Below are 19245 nucleotides of genomic sequence, written 5' to 3'. Positions count from 1 at the left end.
TTTATACTTGGTGTCAAATGTCCGACATCTATCTTCTCTTTCTCCAGATGTATTTTCAAACTTCCCTATGCAGGCTGTAGCTACATACATTTCATACAATACCCCCAAATAAACAAAAGACCGGCGTGTATACAATTCATGTTCTGACCTCGCAAGTGTGGTACTTCAAGTCAAACTGCAAATCGCAAATAAAGAAAGTGTTTATTCAGTGATTCGCGGAACAACCTGTATGTGCCAGTGGCAGTTCGGCGATGTGTATAATTAACCTTGCGCCCTCGCGCACACACCCCTACCACACTTTAAGCAATGCGAATAAAACGCTGTTCACTGTGTGTGAAGGTGAAGCCTGTAGATAGTGTTTTTGTTTTGTTTGCACGTCAATCGCTATCGTTAACGGATTTTAAAATAACCGCACCTTTCCGTTTTCCAATATTTTTATCATTAAATCTGGATCAGGTCAGTGTTTTTATTTTATTTTATTATTATTGTTTTTTATTTTATTTTATTTTAATTTTATTTTTTTGACGGAAAGATCGCGCTCTACACCAAATTCTACTGGGTCAAAAAAAAATGTATTTGTTCAGCGAGTGATTATTAACTTTTTGTGGACGCCCGGGTAAAACTGCACTCACTGTAAGATTCAGAGGGCGTGTTCCACGAGTTACGGTCACATTACCAGCCTTTGCACGACAGCTACAGCTGGAGAACCTGCCGTTACGGAAATTGTTTCTCAGAAGAACTGTGATTTCTGTTGGAACTGTTGTCATTATTGCAGCCTGGCGATAGTATTCATTTTATGTGCTTGGGATTCTGCTTAAAGTTTGACTAAAGCTACGATGCTACGTGTTGGTATTCCTGACCACCCCGCTGACCTTAAGCGAAGTTCTCTTGCTGCGGATGTGATATGTTTTTATTGCGTTTTCTGTGGATAATGTGGCGAGCGCGTGATGCAGCGACGCCGCTTTACTGCACCCGAAGGAGCAAAAGTTAAACCCGGTTAAGATGACGACCAGCGCGCACGGCGAGGACATCCAGGTGGGGAATGGAGTCGAATCTGATTTTCGGGAATTTCCATCAACACAGAAGGAGATGTCGGCTGAAGAGGACTGCGATCAGCATGACCACAATATGAATAAGAGTGGCAACAGCGAAAGCGAAGTGCGGGGTAAGAGAATGTACTTGGTTTTCCGTTCTTAAATATTAGAAACCCAAATCGTAACCAGTTTGCATTTTATATGTGTAAAATCACGGTATGTTTAGAAGTGATTGTAAATGTAAATAAATGCAGATGACCAGACGTGACAGAAACGTAGACTATTATGTTTACATGTAGACTACATTATTAAAGTGGACAAAAATGCAGTGCTGTATATGAAGTTTAGGAAAAGCCAACAAAACTGAAATGAGCGGAGGAATTTGTGTGTGTGTGTGTGTGTGTGTGTTTGTACGTGAGAGAGAAGAGAGAGAGAGAGAGAGAGAGAGAGAGAGAGAGAGAGAGAGAGATGAGTGCCTGAATGGCATGTCTCATCATTATATTCTTATCTATACAATGTACAAGGCAATGCCTGCAGTGATTTTGGTTATGCTTTATGGTCAAATAAAGGTAGCGTGCGATTTCAACCTTAGGGGATCCTCCAGTCAATGTCCTTAGTCTCTAAGCATGACACTATAACACATTATAATACCATGTACAGACCACCAGTGCTTCTGATTGGGATCAGGTGAACAATTCTACTGGAATATAGAGTTCTGGGAAGATAATGAATGTTTTCATGTTCTCACTGGACGTCAGCATTATATTGTTAATATCCAAATTGCCAATGACTGTCAGCAAACATTCTTTCTGTAAGCCAGTATTGAAACAGCTATGTTTGAGGTTTCCTGAACTTTGCACTCACGGTGTGTGCTTGTGAGAAAAAGCAAGAAAATGATGTAAATACCTATAATAACTGTATTACCACCTCTGCGCATTGTTACTGATGAAGGGAAGTACTTACTGTGTGGATGATGTCTCCATGCTGATTTCTCATTTTTTTCTGTGACAGGTAGGCCTACAGATGACTGACATGACGTGATGTGCACTATTGGCATATTTTGCTAATTGCTTAGTTATGCACTGATGCTGGAATATCTTGGATCGCGCAGGAACGGATAGTTATAAACAACATCCAACTTGCAGATTTTGTTTTACTTTTCCAACTGTATCAGATGTTTCCATTGCCTGCTACAATTTCTGTGGTTTCTGTACAGCACGGCAGCATTGTTTGGTATAAGTTTACTACCGTCCTTGTAGCTCGTGTGGAACTTTTATCTTTCAGCCTCGGATTGCCCCCAAGACGCAGGCACTCTGAAGGGACCTTCAGCGGCCGGCGAGGACTCCTTCCCAACAGGTAACTCTTTAGAAAGTTCCAGTTCTCCTTTGTTACCCAAAGTGCATCAGCGCAGGGGGAGGCAGTGTTACCGGAATGTCAGGGAAATTCGAACCTGAGTCCTACGTCAGCACCTGGTTTGAGGATCGTGTTAGTCCAGGACTTGGCGGCTGGCGGTTTTTCAGCTGAAGCCAAATTGTGGTTAAACCCAGGTCACGTGATGCGAGTGCTGGGCTGCTACAGTGGGGAAAGGTTTGCTTGTTTTGACCCCCATGGGAGATCTCACTCCGCCCGCTGTGTTGTGAGTATAAACATTTTAAAACAGCACAGGTGCAGGCGTACAGAATGGTGTTTATAGCTTATAGCTGATTTTTATTGCCATGGAAATGTTTATCTACTTATTTCCTCTACTGTGCTTCACAAAATGTGGAAATAACTGAGACTCAGATCGCCATGGGAACACTGTGTCCAAAGAAAACACTATTATTCTGTTAGAGGATTTGTTTGAAATGTGAAATTGCAATTGTAAAAAGCGTATGCAAAAATGGTTCAATTGTACCATTTTTGTTTTTATGGATAGTGTTATTGATAACATCATAAAATCATTTTTTGTAGTGCATTTTAATCCTACAATTCTGCCCATTTTGTCTGCAAGTTAGGTCTCACAGGTGTACACTATGCACACAATGTCAGAATTCATGATCAACTTTGTCAAACTTTGTAAGTCTTTAACTAGCATCTACCTTGGACCCTAAACTTCTCTACTCCAGTCACTTATTAATCTAATTGGTCAGTCTGCCATTGTCATACATTGTCAATGCGGGTTCTAAAATATCTGCTGTATTCATTAACCATTATAGTGGTACACAGTAAGTTAAACAATGTTTGTTCATATTTTACCATATCATACAGACAGCTTTAAGATTATCAGTCCATACATAATATTTAATTGAGAATATTATACTTCAATACTTAAGAGGCGAACCCATTGAATATTGTGAATGGTTTACAACACTGCACTTACTGTCTAAGTACTGCTGTTGTTTCATTTAACGGAGTGGAACTAACCTGAACCAGCTTATGGATTCCGTAATAGCAGTGTGCAGATGTGGCATGTGGAACTTTATTTATAATCAACACTCAACCTCCTCAGACCCTGTGTCCTCAAAGGAGGGCATTAACTTTAGGCTTTCCTGAGCTCTATACAGTGTTTCCCTTCACATAAGGGACATTCAATTCAAATTAAATACAACATATATTTTGAAAATATTTCAACTGCAACATGTATTTTAACTGCAACATGTTTTTTCTCTTCCAAGACATTTGTATTATGTCAAAAAAATGTCAAATATTTGAGTATTTTTTCCCTGGGTCTCAGGAGGTTAATAACATAACATAACATAACATAACATAACATAACATAACATGACATAACGGTGAGAACAGGCCATTCAGCTCAGCAATGCTTTCCTTTTCCTGCCACTAAGTGTACCTACTGCTTAGTTGGCCTGAAAGTTAAATAGTTAGTATCTAGCACCGTATGAAGCCTGGTCTTGGTATCAGTGCTTAAGGAGCCTCGGCTGTGGGCTCGTAGAGGCCCCAGAGCTTGGCTCGCGCTGAAGTGAAAGGAAGCGCTCGCCTCTCCCGCAGAGTAAGCGTTAACCCTGTTGTGAAATGTGAGAGGCGGGCCCCGGAGTGCTCTGACCGCGTGTCACTTCCTGCGCAGCGCTGTCCATGCGGCTCTCCGCGGTGCGGGGCCCGGACAGACTTCCTGACGAGGGGCTGCAGGAAGTGCTGCGGGGGAAGCTGAGGGTGCTGGAGGCGGACAGCGGAGACGTCACCGCCCTCTTCTCCGTAAGACCCGCTGCCGCGCCGCGATGAGGCCCGTTATCTGCACATCACATTACATTACATTACATTACATTACAGAACATTACATTACATTACATTACATTACAGAATATTACATTACATTACGGGTCATTACATTACAGGTCATTACATTACATTACAGGTCATTACATTACATTACATTACAGGTCATTACATTACATTACATTACAGAACATTACATTACATTACGGGTCATTACATTACAGGTCATTACATTACATTACAGGTCATTACATTACATTACATTACAGGTCATTACATTACATTACATTACATTACGGGTCATTACATTACAGGTCACTACATTACATTACATTACATCACATTACAGGTCATTACATTACATTACATGTCATTACATTACATTACATTACAGGTCATTACAGGTCATTACATTACATTACATAACATTACAGGTCATTACAGGTCATTACATTACATCACATTACAGGTCATTACATTACAGGTCATTACATTACATTACAGGTCCTTTGGCTGACGCTTTTATCCAAAGCGACTTACAGTTGATTTGACTAAGCAGGAGACAATCCTCCCCTGGAGCAATGCAGGGTTAAGGGGTCCCTGTGCGGATCTTATTGTGGCTACTCCGGGGATCGAACCACTGACATTACATTTACATTGACATTTTAGTCATTTGGCAGACGCTTTTAATCCGAAGCGACTTACAAGTGCATAGGTTCTTCCACAAGTTAAAGCAACACATCCACAACTAGTAAAATACACATAAAGTGCTGTTCTATGCATAGAGTCATCGTAAGTGCAATTCAAAACAATTTTTTTAAAATTAATTTATTTTCTTTTTTTGGGTTAGACAAGACGGATAGGGATATCGGAAGGGGGTGTGGGTCTTGTGGGTCCCAGTGATGTACCTTAAGCACTACGCTACACCTTACGGGGGTTTGAGAAGTGAACGTCTTTGAGGTCGTCACAGGAAAGGCTCAGTGCAGTAATACTTGGGGGTTTGGTTTTGTTTTGATTGGCTGTGGAAGGGGCGACCCTGTATCCTTGGGTCTTTGTGAAGTTATCTTTCCTGTTCCTGCCCTGACGATGCCAGAGGAACTCCAGAAACCTAGAGGGGAAATGCCTTGTTATCACCTTCTGTATGGTTTGTGTGTTTCTTCGCTCTCTGTTTCACCTCCCGGCACAGTATTGAGACCCCTATAACCCAGAACAGAGCAGTCTGAAAATAAATGTGATTATTGAATCAAGTTAGGCTTAGTAAACATCAATTACTTCAAGATCATTACTGCGATGGATTCCACTTTAGAGTACTGGAATCAGTATTCATGTGTAGTGTTCCCTTGTAATATTTTCATTATTTTGTCATTATTTTCAAATCGAATATCTTATTCATAATTTGATAAATATTTGTGTGTGAAATAATGGTTTTATTGACCGTGTCTTGCAGGAACTCTCGGCCCGGTTGCTCTCAATCAACAGTGAAGAAGATCTCATATTCATCACATTTAAAACATTTGAGGAGATATGGAAATTCAGCACATATTACACAATGGGTATGTTCTACGTTCACCTCTAAAAACATCTGTATACAAAATACATGTTAAATGATTTAGCAGATTCTTTGATGCAGACACACTGTGGCTCTGGAAGAATAGCCCCTGTTAGCCAGGAGAATGTGGTTTTTCTGAGATGGTTTTGTGGTGCAGAGGTTGTTGACCTGTTGTTGAAATTGATGTTAGGCTTCCTTGGACAGTGCATGGAGAATCTCCTGATGGACCAGGAGTTCTGGCTGAACTCTCTGGAGCAGGATGACCCCGGGATAGAGGTTTCAGTTCGGGAAGAAACATTAAGCCTCATGTACAAGGGGATCTTAATGCAAGAAGGTAACTCCTTCAGTTTAATCTTGCTTCCTTTTCATGAAGTTAAAGTTACCGAGCAGTAAAATACAAACACAAACAACCATGTAAAGTCACTTCATAGGTGTTTGGTCGCCATGCTTGTCTCACATGGCCAGAATGTTGACCAGTGTCTGGAACTGTGCAAGAGGAATATGACAACACGTCCACAGGAAACTCAGTCAGTTCACTCTTACTGTTGTCGATGGAAGACGGAAATTGCATTACATTACAGTTATTCAGCTTTTAGCCAAAACGACTTATATTTCATTAAGACTAAGCAGGGGACAATCCCCCCTGGAGCAGTGTGGGGTTAAGGGCCTTGCTCAAAGGCCCAACGGCTGATCTTATTGTGACTACACCGGATCCAAGTCATTTACAAACTAAGCAGTCGGTACACTTTAGTGGTAGAAGGAAAGCATTCCTGGGCTGAATGGCCTGTTCATGCCATTGTGTTATGTTATGTTATGTTCTGTTATGTTATGTTCTGGTATGTTATTACAGAACCTTCACGATGTTCAGTTTGAACATAGTTGTGTTTTTCCACCACCTGTATTTGAGTCTAAACACAGTGCACAATACCATAGGGTCCTTTTTCGGGCACTGTACTACCCACCAGATGTTCGACAGCTCCACGTCCGGTAGCGACCTGTACCTGGAGCAGGGGGACATCGCCATGTTTGAGCCCCCCTTCCTGGGCTCAGGGTGGACCGTGCTGTCCCTGGTGGATGGGGCGAGAGGAACCAAACCCAAACCTGCTCTGGAGCCCGTCGACCCGTTTCATCAGTGAGTGGAACCGCTTCTAGCGCTCCAAACCGGAATGAGACACATGGTTCTGATTCAGACAAAGAGGTTCAAAAGGGCGGATAAGCCTGAGGGGACATTGCTGCATACTTGCAGAACAGAGACTCTGTCCCTTGTTCGTTTCAGCAGTGCAGTACAGTACTACAGATTTACAATGTTGATGTTCCTACTTTAAAAGGGTGAGGTTTTAATTGTAGGAATCAAGCACTCGTTGTTAATGAAAGCTTGAAATGAAAGCTTCAATGTCCACCTGTTCCCTCCCTACTATGGATAGTGATGTAATGGTGGAAGGCACAAATGTTTTCCTAAAATATGTTTCTCCAGATGGTTCCTGAAAACATGCCCGGAGAGCATCCTGGTCGGAAGCGGAAAGATGGCATATGACTTCCCTTTCCAATTTGGTGAGCGCAGCTTATTTCATCCCAAAACACGGTCACGTGAAAACTGCAAATTCTGCTCAAAATACGTCATGCTGTATGCACTAACATGACTGGCTTTGGAAACATCTGTTTTGTCACACGGTCAGATTTGCAAATGCATTCAAATACGGTTTTGAAAGGGGTCGGCAATTTCAGATTGAGAAGGCCATGATGACAGTTGTGTGTTACGACTAGTGTTATGCAGCATTTTATACCTTTAGCCGTTAATATGAATTTAAAATCTGTAAAAGACCTACCCAGCATTCTGTTCCAATTATTTGGATTTGCTATTTAGCATCCTGGCGGAACGACTGTCCTAAATGCTTCCCAGGGGGTAGGACTAATGAGTGAAATCAGCTGGATGAAATCAGAATATGTAGGGGGGCCTGTCGCATAGTGGTTAAGGCACATGACTGGGACACGCAAGGTTGGGGGTTCCATCCCTGGTGTTGCCACAATAAGATCCACACAGCCATTGGGCCCTTGAGCAAGGCTCTTAACCCCGCACTGCTCCAGGGGAGGATTGTCTCCTGCTTAGTCTAATCAACTGTATGTCGCTCTGGCATCTGGATAAGAGCGTCTGCCAAATGCCATTAATGTAATGTGGAGGGAGAAACGCACGGCAGGACTTTTACTGTCTGAGCCCTGGACTCTCCCTGGCTGGACTGGTGAAGAGCTGTCCTGTCTGGACTGGTGATGAGCTGTCCTGGCTGGACTGGTGATGAGCTGTCCTGTCTGGACTGGTGATGAGCTGTCCTGTCTGGACTGGTGATGAGCTGCCCTGTCTGGACTGGTGATGAGCTGTCCTGTCTGGACTGGTGATGAGCTGTCCTGTCTGGACTGGTGATGAGCTGTCCTGTCTGGACTGGTGATGAGCTGTCCTGTCTGGACTGGTGATGAGCTGTCCTGTCTGGACTGGTGATGAGCTGTCCTGTCTGGACTGGTGATGAGCTGTCCTGGTGATGAGCTGATGGCCTGACGGTGTGGCCCTGGTTTGTGTCCCAGCCGTAGGCTCCTGTGTGGCCACTGTGGAGTACGACGCCTGTGGCCCGGATGAGCTCAGCTTCGACTGCGGGGACGTCATTCACAGTGTGGGCCTCCTGGTGTCCTGCTTCCAGTGGTTTCTGGGTAAACACGACTCCACCGGAGACGTAGGACTGGTGAAGACCTGTCTGGTCAAACCCACCCAATCCCTTTGTGAGTAAGTGTCTCTCCTGGCCTTCTGCTGCAGCTCATCTCTAGATGTTTTATTATGTATTAATATAATACATTCATCATTTATTGACATCTTTATAAAAAAACTCACTTTATAGGTGTCAATTATGACCCAGTAATATAGACATGATCAATCTTGCCTCAGTTCTCGATGTGAACTTTTTTTCCATCCCGTGTCTGTAGGTCGACAGAAACATTTTTAAATAAAGAAGAAAAACTGCTCTTTAACATGAATGACAAGCACACTAAAGAGGAGACGATCACTTTGTTGAATAAAACGTCTAAAAGTGACGTTGGCACCGTCTACAAACTAGGTAAGGAAAACTTCATTTATTCAACTATTCGGTATTCATTAGTGAAAACAGTTACACCTATTGGGTTTGTGCAAATGAGATGAAGAATTCACACCCTTTACATTTGTTGATTTCCATGAATGGCTGGATACTAAACCTTATTTTTTGGATGTAAAACTTGCCTGTGGCTTCTGTGATTAGTTTAGTACAGCATGTATGGGTTCAGAATCAGATTTTGTTGATGCAATGATAATTTCCACATACTGAAGAATGCATGTATTTTAGGAGTTCATGAGCACGCTCACTGACACTTGTTTTTGTCCTGGTATGTCTTTGTATTGTTTAATTGTAGTCAGGTGCTTGCTAAGTGGAGTGTATTTTATGTTTTACAGATTTTATAGAACATCGAGATTGTCAAGGAGGAGCAAATCAAAGTATGTCTCTCAGGCTTCAAAATGGACTGTATTCTAACTGCTCTATTGTTCTATTCTGTTCTATAAATGGTCTTATAGTTCAGAAACTGCCTATTTCCTCTGCCATAAAATGTTGTCATGATTACCCTTGCAGATGGGCTGTACAGTGTAAATGCCTCTAAACAAGAAGAACTGAGAAGCAAAATAGACCTGATTTTGAGTGACCTGAAAGGACCCAGCTCATTGGCTGAAGTGGCAGAGCCGTGCCAGGACGATGATCCCTCCGAGCCAGCAGGGGGCGATGAAGCGCCGTGCTTTATTGTCCAACCTGAAGAGGACAGTGAGAGCCCTGACCGGTTCCTGCCTCTGCTCACATTCCTGAACTGCGGAGACTACCGGACGGAGTTTTCCGCCCTCTACGACCACTCCCTGCCGTTCCGCGACTCGCTCTTCTCCGGCCACGCCGACGACGACGAGCTCGTGACCTACCTGGGCGTCGCCCGGGAGACAGCCAGGAAGAAGAGGATGTTCTGGGCCCAGAGCCGGGTGTGCTTCCTGCTGGGCAAGATGTGCGCCAGGATGTCCAAGTTCTCCCAGGCCCGGGTCTACTTTGAGGAGACGCTGAGTGTGGTGCGGGACCTCTTCACCGACACACAGCTGCTCATCTCTGTCTACACCAACCTGGCCGTCATCTACCTGATGCAGAAGAACACGGAGAAGTACTTTGCCGTCTCCGAGCGCGTGGCCGCTCTTGTGATGGCGATCCCTGACTACATCTGCAGCACGGAGAAGGAGCCCGAGGTGTTTAAGTACATCCTGAAGAAGGCCATTCTGGCTCACAACATCGCCGCCGAAGCCAGGGCCTGCTTCCTGCTGTCCAAGGTGTACTGGAAGCTGGGGCAGAGTCGGACGGCCGCGCCGTTCCTGGAGAGGCTCCAGGTTCTCGGCGAGGAGCTGCCGGGCACTCGCAGCGGAACACTGAGCCACTGTTACCTGGCTCTGGGGAAGCTCTACGGGGAGAAGTACCTCCCGCACCTGGCCATCAGCACCGTCCGCCGAGCCTCTCTCCAGCCGTCCGCCGGCCTGGCTGAGAACCTGGTGGGGATCAGCCTGGTCCTGGAGAACGCTCCCCGGCTGTTCGGCGTGGGGAAGCAGGGCATCCCCGTCCCCGCCCAGGTGGCCCCGTACCTGAGCCGGGCCCTGGCGTTCGCCTGCGCCGAGGAGGACCGCGCCCTCTGCCGCGCCCTCTCCCTCTGCCTGTCCCAGCTCTTCCAGAAGCACTGCATGCTGGGACGGGCCATCGAGCACGTCCGCGCGCTGGTCGCCTGGGGCCCCGGGGCGAGCCTCGCCGAGGCCACCGACACGCTGGTCTACCTGGCCTGGCTCCACGTCTGCAACGGGGAGCACCGCCCGGCCCTGGACGTCCTGGACTCCCTGCTGGCCTCCACCCCCGAAAACTGCACCTCCCCCCAGGAGGGCGTGGTCTACAACCTGCGAGCCATCGCCCTGCAGCACTCCGGGGACGTCCGGCAGGCCGCGCTGAGCTACCAGGAGGCCATGGACATCTGCGAGGAGTTCGACTCCCGCCACAACTGGGCCATCGCGCTGGCCAACTTCGGCCTGCTCTGCCTGCAGGCCGGGGCCCGGGGCCTGGGCGAGAGCAGCCTGGTCCAGGCGGTGGGCTTCTTCTCCGAGCTGACGGACGAGGGGCACGAGGGGAACTTCATCGCCGTGCTCCTGGAGCTGGGCCGGTTCTACGTGCAGCAGGGCCAGCCGGAGACGGGGAAGCTCTACTACGAGTGGGCCCTGCTGATCGCCATCAAATCCAACCTGTCCGAGTGTGAGTCCCTCGCCGGGCTGCGAGATCGTCGCTTCGCTTTGGTTCGCATTAATTATATTAGGATTCATTTATCTTACATTTGTTGAATTGCCTTAAGGGAAGTAGTAATAAAAATGTATTGTTGAGAGTTGGGATAGATGTGTGTAGGAAGTGTAAAGTGACTGAGAATAAGCAGTAATTAACAGGTGTGAATAATGTGATAATTATCTGTTATCGCTGTATGCATTATAAGTCATGTGTATCACTTTTCCTGACAGAGTGTTCACAAGTGAAAACACACATGCTAAATTTTCTGTGAGATTGTAATTGAAAAGAACTGGATGGATAATGATGGCTGTTACAAACGATAAGCTTAATAACATGGCTCCTGACCGGGTAAAACAACACTTCATTCAAACAATAAAATGACATAATTTACTGCAATGAAAGCATCCTGACAATGCTTTCTTATAAAGGGTGTTATTGCTAAAGCAAATTTCAAAGGATTCAGATGTACAACCTCTTATTAAATGCACAAAAGACCTTTGAAGAATAGGTATGGATGCAAAGTTCTTGTTCTTTGTTTCATCCACATAACCAGACAAATAAAAAATCTGGTTTGGGCAGACTGTAAAGACTATGTAAAGAACCTTTGCTTCTCTAAAGGTTGCATCTACACCTTTACTCTAATACCATCCTTTCGTGAAAGGGTGTATCTCTGTCATGAGGAAGCCGTGTGATCACTTCCTCTTCCCTGCTCAGTGTGAGTGGGTTTATCCTCCATGTCCGGGCTCCTCTACCCCCCGAGCACAATGGCTGCTCTGTAAGTATCAGAGCAGCCGTACTGTACGGCACTGTACCGCACTGTCCTGTGTGTGAGGAACTGAAAACCCGGGCTCCCCAGGACGAGCAGCTGAAACAATATTCTCAGATATGCAGTCCTACGACTGGCCTTCGTGCGGGGGGTCACCCGATTCCAGGGAATTAGCGGCTTCGCGATGGCGGTTAGTTTTTGTTGGAGACCCAGACGCTTTTCCCTCTTACCCTGTATTTATTTCCTTTCTGAGTTGGCTCTTGCGATGGGAACCTCTCTGAAAAAAATTACATTCGGGGAAAAAAAAGAAAAAAAGCTGTGAATTTGGATCGGGTTCACCATTCTTTCTAGCTTTTTGTGGTTTTTGTGCTCTGACAAGTCTGCATGTTAAGTCCCTGCTTTGTAAATGGAGGGGACAGCTGCTTAACAGATTACATAATGCAAAATCTTTTACGGCCACTGTTTTTTATTAACCCCCACGAACGGAAGGTTTTTGTCAGTGTTCTAGAAGTCCGTCGCTTTCAATCACCAGTAGTTACATTCTAATCACATATTTGTGATCTCACACCTTAAAGGATTAATATGTGTTGGGGTCAGGGTTTTGTCGTTAATGTCTTTGGGGTTGTGTGTTGGGGTCAGGGTTTTGTTACTAATGTCTTTGGGGTTGTCTGTTGGGGTAATGTCTTTGGGGTTGTGTGTTGGGGTCAGGGTTTAGTCATTAATGTCTTTTGGGTTGTGTGTTGGGGTCAGGGTTTTGTCGTTAATGTCTTTGGGGTTGTGTGTTGGGGTCAGGGTTTTGTCATTAATGTCTTTGAGGTTGTGTGTTGGGGTCAGGGTTTTGTCATTAATGTCTTTGGGGTTGTGTGTTGGGGTCAGGGTTTTGTCATTGATGTCTTTGGAGTTGTGTGTTGGGGTCAGGGTTTTGTCGTTAATGTCTTTGGGGTTGTGTGTTGGGGTAATGTCTTTGGGGTTGTGTGTTGGGGTCAGGGTTTTGTCAGTGATGTATTTTGGGGTTGTGTCGCCACACTCAGGCCAGCTGAAGGCTACCCGTTGCCTGTGCCACCTGTACCAGGCAGTGTGCCCAGACGAGGCCCAGTGCATCATCTACAACGAGCACCAGCTGACCCTGGTGCGCAAGACCGGCGACAAGGGCCGGGAGGGGGAGATCCTGCAGGCCATCAGCCAGCTGTACCTCAGCTTAGGGACCGAGAGGTGGGCCGAGTCCAGGTCCCCGTCACTCACAGGGACTCTCGGCCTCAGTCCTGTTTTCAGAGACCTGTTGTTGTTCTTATTAAACACCCTGTGGCTGTTTTTGACAAAGTGTGGCTCTTAGCCCCAGTGTCCGGTTCAAATTCCCATAAGATATTAGCTCTCTATATTAGGGATGACAATCGCTCAGGAGGTAAGAGCAGTCGCCTGGCAGTCGGAGGGTTCGATCCCGCCCTGGGTGTGTCCCTGAGCAAGTTTCCTAACCCCCAAATGCTCCTGACCAGCTGGTTGGTGCCTTGAATGGAAGCCAATCACCGTTGGTGTGTGAGTGTGTGTGGGAACGGGTGAATGAGAACCATCGATTGTTCAGCACTTTGGATAAAGGCGCTATATAAATACAGACCATTTACCATTCGACCACCTGACCAACCTCTACATCTGATTGGCTACGCAATTCCTTGCATGTGCTACTCAAATTTGATCCAAAAGTTGAGTTACCCGGTAAAGTGAAAGTAAATAAAAGAGAAAGCAGCTTTGAATTTGGCATGTACTCTCTAAGGGCAGTGTGATGTGCTGTGCAGTCTGTGTTTTATTACTGATCATTCGGCTGGGTTCTCAGGAAGCCCTGAATTAAAAAACAGGTGTGTCGGAGTGAGTCACGGTTGACCTTTGAACTGTGTGACACGTGCATCCCCTCCCACGCAGGGCGTACCGCTCGGCTCTGGACTACACCAAGCGAAGTCTGGGCATCTTCATCGACCTGCGGAGGAAGGAGCAGGAGGCGTACGCCTGGCTGCAGGCTGGGAGGATCTACCACATCCTGCAGCAGAACGAGCTGGTGGACCTCTACATACAGGTCTGCCCCCAGAACCAGCTGAGCCACCTCTACATACAGGTCTGCCCCCAGATCCAGCTGAGCCACCTCTACATACAGGTCTGCCCCCAGAACCAGCTGAGCCACCTCTACATACAGGTCTGCCCTCTGAACCAGCTGAGGCACCTCTACATACAGGTCTGCCCCCAGAACCAGCTGAGCCACCTCTGCATACAGGTCTGCCCCCAGAACCAGCTGAGCCACCACTACATACAGGTCTGCCCCCAGAACCCAGAACCAGCTGAGCGACCTCTACATACAGGTCTGCCCTCTGAACGAGCTGCTGGACCTCTACATACAGGTCTGCACTCAGAACGAGGTACTTAGGGCCTCACTCACTCACTTTATGGCAAGTTTCACAGCCACAGAATAAGCTTAAGCCTGATTTATGCTTCGTTGCCTGACCCTTGCAACAAGTGTCGAATGACCAAAATGACGCATTTTCAACCTCTTATGTCAATTGTGTACATTTTCCCAAGTCCCCATTTTACAAACGCCAATCTGCACACCACAGTTCAGAGCAGAAGGGTGCATGCTAGGGCGAATCGCGCTTAAGAAAAGCTGACGTTCAGTCACCCGTGAGTGAGTGAGTGTGAGTGAGTGCCACTGTCTGCCCTCAGGTGGCCCAGGACTCAGGCCTGAGCACCGGGGACACGCACTTCATCCTGGAGCTCCTGGAGGTGGCCGGGGACGTCTTCTTCAACGGCGTCTGGGAAAGGGAGAAGGCCGTGTCCTTCTACAGGGTAGGTGCGATGCAGGAGCGATGCAGGTGTTCCACCTGTGGTCAAACTCAAGGAACCTGGGGGTTTGTTATACTGCAGTCATCCAAATAAAGCAGTTATGTCAGGCTTCACACATGAGTGAACAATTAACCATGCACAGATACTCAAACCTCAGTGCCCTGCTGAAAGTTCCAGATTAAATCAGTCTAAGATGGTCAAGCTGGTTTAAGATGTGTTTCTTGACACTAGTTTTCGCTGGTTGACCAGCTGAGCATCCTATAGTCGGCTTAGTTGACCAGCAACCAGTGTTGACCAGCTTTGACCAGTCACAGACCAGCTATGACCAGCAACAGATCAGCTATGACCAGCTATAAGTGTCGTAAACGCACCTAATACCATCTTGGAGTCTCAGCAGGCCTTGGCTGGATTTTTCAGCAGGGTAGCCATTTCTGTTAGTCCTTCCAGCACTTTGTTGTGTGTACATCCTAAAAGTGATTTGTTTCAAACCAAAATAAGATTCCATGAACCACATTAATTTCTTGAGGTCTGGATGACTGCATTACTTGCAGACAGCTCCTTAATAATGGATAGGTTTTAAGGGACATTAATTGCTAGAGCAAGCTGTTGTAGACATCTCCTTGATAATGGATGTGTCATTAAGTGATGGATGTGTCATTAAGTGCTGTGTGTCTCAGGACCGGGCCTTTCCCATCGCAGTGAAGACCAGCAACGCCAGGTCCCAGCTCAGGCTCTCCAACAAGCTGGCGGAGCTCCTGATGCAGCTCAAACTGTACCGCGAGGCGCTGGAGTTCGCACAGGCTGCCCTGGAACTCAGCGCCGGCTTGGGTACGTCCACAGCCCTCAGCCTCAGTCCATCTTAACGCCTCTCCCCCTCAGTCTGCTGGCTAATTTAGAGGCCCATTGAGGTAATAAGAACTCAAAAAGATAAAAGCACAATAAAATATATTCCATTAGCAGCCACTAGGTGTCACCGCTATGCAGAGCACTGTTTATATCAGGTACTTGGTCCTTTAATGAATAGGACACATCCTAGAGTAACAAAGTTGCTCAAGTGAAGCATAAAATAGCAACTGTTCCATCCATGACCAGCAGGTGTCACTGTTTACATTATTACTGCATAATGACAACATTATGGGGATCTCCATACACATCTGGAGTTATCTAAGGACAACATTAGCTGCAGGCCAGCTGGATTTGCCGTTGAACGTGTGAATTAAGTTGATTTAATACACCAGAAGGTAATCATCTGTTTCTGTTTTTCGGTCCGGTTGCCAGGAGACCGCCTGAACGAGCGCGTAGCCTTCCACCGATTGGCCACCGTGTACCACTGCCTGGGCCAGTACGAGCTGGCCGAACACCACTTCCTGAAGGCCCTGGCCCTCTGCCCCTCCCCCCTGCAGTTCGACGAGGAGGCGCTCTACTATGTCAGGGTCTACCAGACGCTCGGTGACATCATCTTCTACGACCTCAAGGTGGACCACAGACTCAGTCCAGTCCAGGGCCCTGTTCCACAAAGCAGGATTATTGAGTTAGCTGGATAAGTGCATGAGTACTTATTCAAATGTGAGAGGTAGATATGATTGAGCTCGCCACCTCAGCTGGTGTGTGGTGAGCATTCCGCCATAAAATGGCTGCCATTGGTGCTGCACATTGGTGGTGGCTGAGGCAAGATGCCCCCTCTTCACGGTACAGCACTTTGAGAAAAGCCCTATATAAATGTGACTATCTATGTATCTATCTATTTAATTAAATAATTAAGAGCAGAAGTTGGTCTGAAATTGGAAACGGATACAATACGGCCCGTCTTGCCCGTTCCCAAATGAAGTGATTAAGTGCAGAATTTGGCACAGAATCCTGAAACGGATCGGCCCTTGCTGCGCACCCTTGGTGTAGTAGGGTGACCCGTCTCCTCCCCCGTCTCTCTGCAGGACCCTCACGACGCGGCGGGGTACTACCACCTGGCGCTGGCAGCCGCCATGGACCTGGGCAACAAGAAGTCGCAGCTGAAGCTGTGCACCCGCCTGGCCACCATCTACCACAACTTCCTGGTGGACCGCGAGCTGTCGCTGTTCTTCTACCAGAGGGCGCGGGCCTTCGCCACCGAGCTCAACGTGCGCAGGATCAACCTGTCGCCCGACCAGAACTTCCACAGCACGGCCCACTACAAGACCGGTGCTCCGTAGCCACAGCGACGGCTTCAGTGCGGTGAAGCTTGGGCCCCACCGGCGGCCATTTTGTGAAGTTAGATCACTTGACAAAAATCCAATCGCATAATTTCAAGATGGCCGAATGAAAGCCAAGCTTTTACTTCCAGAGCTCAACAAGAAATTACATGCTGTGAAAGAAAAAGTATTTTATTTTTTTTGTATTTTATGATTATGTGCTGTATCTGTGTTTTGTTTGCGTTATACTAATGGCTGGTGATCAAAAGTATGCACTAGAAATGTTACATTTAAGGGACCACAGTTTGCTCTATCGCTGAGGGTTCAGAAGGACTGAGAAACTGACAACAAGCACTGAAAAAATCTTGAAATTTTATTTTGTGAACTTTTTTTAAAGAACAGTTTTAGTCCTTAATTTGACTTAGCTGGACTTAGCTTTTTTTAATGAAATATATCGATATTACAACTTAGTACCGGTTCCTGTAAATGTTTTACTAGTAGTGAAATTTTGAGTAGGTGCTAAATGACAAAATGTGCCAATGAAGACATAAGTGTGAATTTGCTAGATTAACCTCTTAAAAGCTCTGTTGGGCTGCTGCTCTAATCGGCATTAAAATACTAACGCAGAGAAATGAGACGGAGCGGTAATTAACAGCACATGCTACATCAGGATTAAGCCAAAGACCTTAAATCATCTGCATATTTTTACATTTTAAAATGATCTTAAAGAGAAATGGATGCTTAATTTCAGATTGTTTATTTTTTAAAAGTACCTGTGTCTTTACAGTAAAATCTTTAGCATTTCGTTCAACTCAGTAATAGTTTATACAAGGGTCCAAAGGGAGTAAAATGTAGTCTGACACATTTCACTGTGTATCACAACACCTGGTTTCAATATCATAAGGTTTGCATAGGCCAGGGGTGCACTTACTTCCTGGAAGTCCGGTCAGCTTGCAGGTATTTTTTCCAACCAATCACCTTAGTTGTAGTTTTCGGACAGTTCTATAAACTACGCCGGTTTACTCCTGTCAGTAAAATGTTTAGGATACTCTTGTAGTCCGCGGTTGTAGCTGGTGCGTGTACAAATGTCAGATCAAGGCATGATTGAGCTGAGTAAATCATTAAGAGCAGAAGCTGGCACAAACTCCTGAGGGATCGGGCTTGTTGTGCCCCCCTGGGACAGCTTATATTCATAAAATGGAATCACCAGGTGTAATCCGATGAAAAATGAAAAAAATGAAAAAACATTTTAATTCAAGCGTACTACATACCACAGGAGAGTGATGTGATTAGTGGACGTAGCTGTATTCAAGACTCTGTGAAACCTGTTAACTGTGGAGAGAAACGTTTACATGCATAACTGACAGGGCCATGCATCCTGCAGGGGGCGCTATAACTCTGTAATACCAGTCTGTACATGTACACAAAGAAAGTGTTCCTTTTTTTAAAATTCTATTTCCAAATGAATAAATATATTTTGAAACAGTGGGGTGATGCCACAACATTATTTCCAGTAGATACGAATGTGTTAAAGGAAATTCAAATATAGAATATTTTGAGTAATGCTGAAAGAAGAGATTTTAGATTTTCCGTGTATGTGTGTGTTCAAGTATGTATTTGTATAACTGCAAACTGTCCTCCTTGTGTGACCGATACAGAGATTGTACATCATCCCTGCATATAGCTGCCGTACACAGTGAGGTTAACGCTCACACACACAGATCTGCTGTCCTCATTCACACTCTAGGACTGTCACAGTAACATTAACATTGACAACATTCTTCACTGGAGGGTCCCTATAGATTGCCGTAAGTTGATAGTAAAATGATACATTTGTGGATAATTATTTATGAAACAGGACACGGTCAGTGTGGTGAATGACACAGCAGCTTTTCTATGGACATGGCTGGGTTATATAAGACTAAAATAACCAGATAATCACATTTTTTTTTATTACTTCCCATGTTCCCCCAATGCTATGTCGAGTCTTTCAGGTGGAAAAAAAAACTTTAGGTTGGTAGCCTACTTAGCATCCACCTCGCGTGCAGAGGTGGTGATTGACATACTTTTAAAATAAACATTTTTCTGGTCACTGAAATACATATTATACTTGGCCGAAACCCCACTTCACTGGCAAAACAAATACACTTTCACGCCTGAAGATGTTGCCGTTTCCCCAGTACAGGGCGAACGTTTCTATTTATACAGGCTGCCAGAACATTTGCAGCGACTTCACGTCTAAAATGTACAAAATAAATAAATAAATAACTGTGAAACGGACAAATACCTATGCGTTTTTAAAAGGAATTACCACAGACGACGATCTTTGTATTACTGGCGA

At 45.8% G+C, this 19245-nt stretch overlaps 1 protein-coding gene across 1 annotated transcript; it reads left to right on the top strand.

Annotated features, from left to right (window-relative positions):
* Window positions 1–678: 678 nt before the first annotated feature.
* LOC133135280 (SH3 domain and tetratricopeptide repeat-containing protein 1) lies at window positions 679–18392 on the top strand. Its single transcript, XM_061252165.1, has 17 exons — window positions 679–1165; window positions 2319–2390; window positions 4096–4223; window positions 5692–5797; window positions 5984–6127; window positions 6727–6925; window positions 7268–7344; window positions 8368–8563; window positions 8761–8891; window positions 9263–9304; window positions 9438–11123; window positions 12948–13128; window positions 13831–13981; window positions 14620–14742; window positions 15417–15567; window positions 16018–16214; window positions 16671–18392. Exons 1-17 carry the CDS (start codon window positions 1003–1005, stop codon window positions 16923–16925), a joined length of 4002 nt encoding a protein of 1333 aa, XP_061108149.1. The 5' UTR covers window positions 679–1002; the 3' UTR covers window positions 16926–18392.
* The last annotated feature ends 853 nt before the right edge of the window (window positions 18393–19245 follow it).

Source organism: Conger conger, chromosome 8 (assembly GCF_963514075.1).
Source record: "Conger conger chromosome 8, fConCon1.1, whole genome shotgun sequence".
Lineage (NCBI taxonomy): Eukaryota > Metazoa > Chordata > Actinopteri > Anguilliformes > Congridae > Conger > Conger conger.
This window is presented reverse-complemented; position numbering and strand designations above follow the sequence as displayed.

What these genes read in the sequence shown, in the direction of transcription:
- LOC133135280 (XM_061252165.1), top strand. Translation starts at nt 1,003, where the DNA reads ATGACGACCAGCGCGCACGGCGAGGACATCCAGGTGGGGAATGGAGTC. An exon ending in CAGCACATATTACACAATGG is followed by an intron (nt 5,798 to 5,983) that starts GTATGTTCTACG and finishes AATTGATGTTAG; the next exon opens with GCTTCCTTGGACAGTGCATG. An exon ending in CAAATCCAACCTGTCCGAGT is followed by an intron (nt 11,124 to 12,947) that starts GTGAGTCCCTCG and finishes CGCCACACTCAG; the next exon opens with GCCAGCTGAAGGCTACCCGT.